The sequence below is a fragment of the Fulmarus glacialis genome, unplaced genomic scaffold (assembly GCF_000690835.1).
Source record: "Fulmarus glacialis isolate BGI_N327 unplaced genomic scaffold, ASM69083v1 scaffold14926, whole genome shotgun sequence".
Lineage (NCBI taxonomy): Eukaryota > Metazoa > Chordata > Aves > Procellariiformes > Procellariidae > Fulmarus > Fulmarus glacialis.
The window spans coordinates 1-5,184 of record NW_009216322.1 but is presented as its reverse complement, the minus strand read 5'-3'; the positions used below and the strand labels follow the sequence as shown (position 1 = coordinate 5,184).

Sequence of the window (5,184 nt, the reverse complement as noted above, 5' to 3'; positions counted from 1 at the left end):
CACCCCCGGAGGTATTTAAAAGACGTGTACATGTGGAACTTTGGGACATGGCTCAGTGGGTCTTGGCAGTGTTAGGTTTATGGTTGGACTTGGTGATCTTAAAGGTCTTTTCCAACCTAATGATTCTATGATTCTATGCTTAAGGTTTATCACTATAATGTACAGTTTAACTGAGATTAAATTCATACAGATGTGGCAAAATGTTAGCTGTTCATTTGGAATGAAATTGAGAGAAAAGAGACTTACCTCTGTTTTAACCTGGATTACACCTTCTTCTGTTAGAGTACTTGTCTCTATTACAGAAAATCCTTCTGCTTCAAAAGTTTCAAATATTTTCTAAAACAGAAACATTATCCCAAAGAATGACATTCTGCCCATTTCTTAATAGGCCAATACATTAACAACAGAAATTTTAATCCGATATCAATACATGCAACTTGTTACTATTTTATTAGAATGTTTCTAAAAAGATGACAGAAACTTTCCATTTAATCTGTTTCTTCTTTTATAAGCAAATAACCACTTTCTAAAAGGCACCTATAAATGACCTATAAGGGAAAAAAAAAAGAAAAAAAGAGCAAGAGAGAAACAAATTCTCTGTGTCCTTGAACTTGTAGATACAAAAGAACTAGCCCTGCATATACACAACGTGTTGCCCAGTGGGACCTTTTACTGTAACTGTTCAGTCTAGTGCTCATTGTCTCTAAACTCTTACTGAAATGGAAATGATTGAACAAGGCTATTCAGTCTTACTTCCAACTACAGTAGTAATTGAAAGTTCTCACAGCATGAGAGATTTCTGAAACCACTAAGGACTTGCTTTCTGTTTGGCATTTATGATATTCAGGCAAGTATATACATTACACAGTACTTAAAAGAGATATGGGTCAAGACCTGGAAAGCCACTTTCCATTACATTATTAAACAGTTAGATTAAGAAATGATCATGTAGAAGTTTTTGCCCAATATAAATTATGTCTGTCCACGACACTCGCGCATAGTATTTTTGTAAATGTCGGAAGAAAGAGAGAGAGGTGGGAGAAGTAGTCTAACCTGACTCTCTTCAGGAAGCTCTGCAATCCTCTTCACATCACATTTGTTTGCAACAATTATAAGTGGCTAATAAAAAGAAAAAAAGAATCATAATTCAAGTTGTCATGTTACAAAACCCTGGGTTTTGTCAATAATGTAAACCAAACGTACCTTGTTAGCAAACAACGGCTTAATATTTCTGAAGAGCTCAACTTGTTCCTCCAGGCTATGCCCACACTGCTCAGACACATCCATCACATAAAGCACAGCAGCACGGAGATGTGCAAGTGCAGTTATAGCCTGCATCTCGATAGTGTTCCTATCCTCCAAAGGATGATCCAAAATACCAGGAGTATCTACTACCTAAAATTAACATAATTACGTCAGGCCTTAGTACAGGATAATTGATACGCTATTTCAGAACATGTGCTTGATTTCTGGTCAGTATCACCTTTTTTAAGACAGCAATACTCTTTCCTTTCAGTCATAAATAAGACTGTAAACTCAGCCAAATTGAGAATGTGAAAATGGAGTAATGGGAGAAGAATGAGGTTTCAGAACAACCAACACACTGATTAGGGAAAGCCCTGCTCCAACCTGGCCCAGAATTTGACAGGGATAAAAAGCGAGCTAGGTTTAGTCAGTAATTCCATTTCCATTCTTCCCTCAAGTTGAAAACACACCCACACATGTATATTTTTAGAAAAGATTTTGACTACTGGCCTCATTTGGCACACTGTACCTTGCACAGCACCTCTCAGACATAGCATGTCTCATCAAGACCTCAAGTTGAAAACACACCCACACATGTACATTTTTAGAAAAGATTTTGCACAAAAATGCAACTCACATTGCAAAATGGCAAACCGATTATAACCAGTAAATTCTTTAAAGAAAATGCAAAATAGTAACAGTTCATACCTGCCAACGCAGATACTTATAATCCGTATGTCCCACGAAGAGAGATTTTGTGGTAAAGGCATAAGGCTGCACTTCTACATCTGCTCTTGTAACCTTAAAACAAGATTTATTCACACACATTTACTGAAAATTTCCTGAAGTTACAAGCAGTACATCATAATTATAATACAATTCCTTTGCTACAAAAAAAGCTAAAAAAGGTTATCCTGGCTTCTCTGAAGAATTTATCTATCAGAAAATGTTAATGGGATACATGCTGTTTTGGAAAAGACAATGACTTTGAAGAGTGAAATATATCATAATTTTCCATGTATCTCTCCAGGAATTTCATTCAACCTCTACTCACACATTTGAATTTGCTACCGCTCACATCAGGCAGTGCCATAATGATATCAAATTGTTTGAATGTTACCTTATTTTAATTAAATGGTATCTCAGTATTATTTTTGGAAAAAACATTCACATACCTTATTTATAAAGCTAGATTTTCCAACATTCGGGTAGCCACACAAGAGAAGAGTTCGTGTATTGGGATCAATGGTTGGCAAACGAGACAAATGTTGGCGCACTGAAATGTTAAAAAGATTTTTAAAGTATTTGCGATAATTTAAGTTTTATGAAATGGAATAAAAATTCATATGCTGAATTGTCTATATACAAATTAATAACTTTTCTGACATTATAAATTGATTGATCATTTATGAAAACATATAATAGTTTGTAAACTCCACAAGTATCTACATACAACAAAAAAAGAAACTTGATAAATATTTAAAAAATGAAGACCACTGTCTTTTAGCTAGAATGACACCATCAAATCAGCCAACATAACCTGAAGGAATAATAAGCCTCAAGTAAGGAGTAATGTTTGGAAAATGTTTAGCACTATTTTTCAAATATATGTAAGAGAAAATAACGATAAATACAAGCATGGCTGTGACTTTCAAGCAAAGAAAAAGATTTCACAACTGTTAGGAATACCAGAAAATTTAAAGAATTTTCAAAGAGAAAACTAGTTAAGAAATAAATTCTAAGTATTTGGGGATTTTTAAACTATTTCTATGTTTCCTGTGTCTATATTCTGTATTAAACACATTCTTCTAACTGTTATTAAGTGTAAGAATAAATTTTACATCCAATTCACACACCTTATCTTAGCCTATTTATAACACAAACCTTGCTCCAAATATTCCAAGCTTTGTTTCTGTCTTTTGATAATTGTGCACATTCGTCCCAGAGCAGCACGTTTCAGCTGTTTGCAGCGGTAAAGAGAATCACCATACTTCATCAGCCGCACATAGTCTTTAGCAACACTGTGGAGACAAGAAATAAGAATTTAGCCAACAATCACCCAGGCAGGTACAAAATCGAAGAAATTAATGTCCCTTACTTGTCAATCAGATTCTTTGCAATATTAATCTGTCCCAAAGCCAGCTTGTAGTGATCTTTGTCATAGAGAACATTCATCAAATCTGCATAAAAAGGATGAATATCCTAAAACAAAAGCATAAAACAAAATTAAGCCTAATATTTTCCTTCTTTAAGATGACTATTTCTTGGCAACCATGTAAGTTCATTTTTTTCTCCAGTACTGCAACACAAATTATAATACAAGCCGAACTGTTTTCATTACTATCTTACATAAGAAAAATAATCTGCTTGATCATTAAATGCATAAATCTTAATAACTTCAAATTTCTTCTGCAAATACACCTTGGACTCATTCATACAGAGTTTCCATTTCATCTTTTGCTTTGTATAATACTTCATATTACAACTTTGAAGGCTTTTTTTAAATAATGAAACTGCAAGAAGCCTGCAGAAGTAGTTTCTAATAGCAAATTATACTATACCAGAAACACAGCACCAATATCAATTCCTCCCTTTTTCTGAGTGCTAGATTAAATTCTGTGTAAGACTGGATAAGAAGTGTTTCTTCAATGCCCAAATAAATCCTTCAGCTTTCCAAGGAAGCAGCATCTTTGGTTCAAATCTCTTAAACAAAATATTTCATCTACTCATTTGCAGAAATTTCATCATGTCATGATAAACAAAATACAGAAGACATTTGTGGGAACTCTGCAGTAATACTCACTGGATATGAAAACAACAGCAAAAAATATAGTTGCAGGTCAACTGAGTATGAGCAGAAAACTGCCTATAAAAAAGCCCCACTGGACATGTGGATCCAGTTGCAGTTGTTGAGAAGTTAAGACTATGTGCGTCTTGCCAGAGTGTGTTTCCAACACTATCCTTCATGGGGCCAAGAACAATGTTCATTTATCCAAGTAACTTCTGAAGAACCGAAGATGGGAAGCAATGTGATATATTTGGGTATTTCTTACTTCCTGCAAATATTTTCAAGGGAATACTAACCATAAGCACAATTTACATACACACAAAGAAGAAATAAGCAGACACAACATACTTAAAAAACATCACACTTTCTCCTCGTTCAACAGCAATTTCTGGCAAACATATTTCATTAGCTAAAACCTTGTAAAACCCACCCTTCAATGACCATCCATGGGCACAACTTAGACTTTCTCTTCTAGTAGGAACATACTATTTTTGCAGAACAAGTTTGCTTAAAATTACTCCCAGTAAAATCTACTGGGAATCAGTCAAAATCGTCTACACAGTGAATCAGCAAGATGTTGCTTAGGCCAAAATAAACTCAAATAAAACCAATACGCTGTTGAAGAAGTATTCCTGATGCCATGAAAGCAAAGTTCCTTTATGATCAAATGACAAAACACTTACATCTAATTTGGGGAAATCTGTTAAGATCTGAGTGAGTCTATCATGGTAATTTTGTTGAGTATATTTGACTTTTCGCATGTAAAAATGTCGAATCCGATGGATTTGATAATGTTTATGAATGACGGTTGGAGTCTTCCGCTGAGTCTTTGACAATGTCAAATCTATGAAGTCCTGCAATCAAGGAAGCATTATTAATTATAAAAATTGTCAAGTTCTTATAAAGCCATAAATTTTATTTTGGTGGAGGAGCATGCTGATGCAGTTAAGCGCATCCACGCCATACACAGTTTGCAACATACCTTTTACGATAAAACCCCTGCCATACGGGTTCCCATCTCCGGGCAATAACAAGCAGTTTGTACATTCCCTCTCTGGTTTTATTTCAATTAACTGAGGGCTGGCCTCCCGCCCAGCTCTGCCACAGCAGCGGCTAGGAAAGCGACCCCGGCTCCACCAGGGCCCGAAGCC

At 35.2% G+C, this 5,184-nt stretch overlaps 1 protein-coding gene across 1 annotated transcript; it reads right to left on the bottom strand.

Annotated features, from left to right (window-relative positions):
- Nucleotides 1-246: 246 nt before the first annotated feature.
- On the bottom strand, nt 247-4,908 carry LOC104069420 (nucleolar GTP-binding protein 1-like; the record flags this gene model as incomplete). Its single annotated transcript, XM_009579266.1, is given in 8 exon segments — nt 247-336; nt 1,054-1,119; nt 1,204-1,395; nt 1,954-2,046; nt 2,421-2,521; nt 3,130-3,266; nt 3,344-3,447; nt 4,717-4,908. Coding segments are annotated over 8 exon segments (975 nt in total), but the record flags the coding sequence as incomplete, so codon positions are not given.
- Between the last annotated feature and the right edge of the window lie 276 nt (nt 4,909-5,184).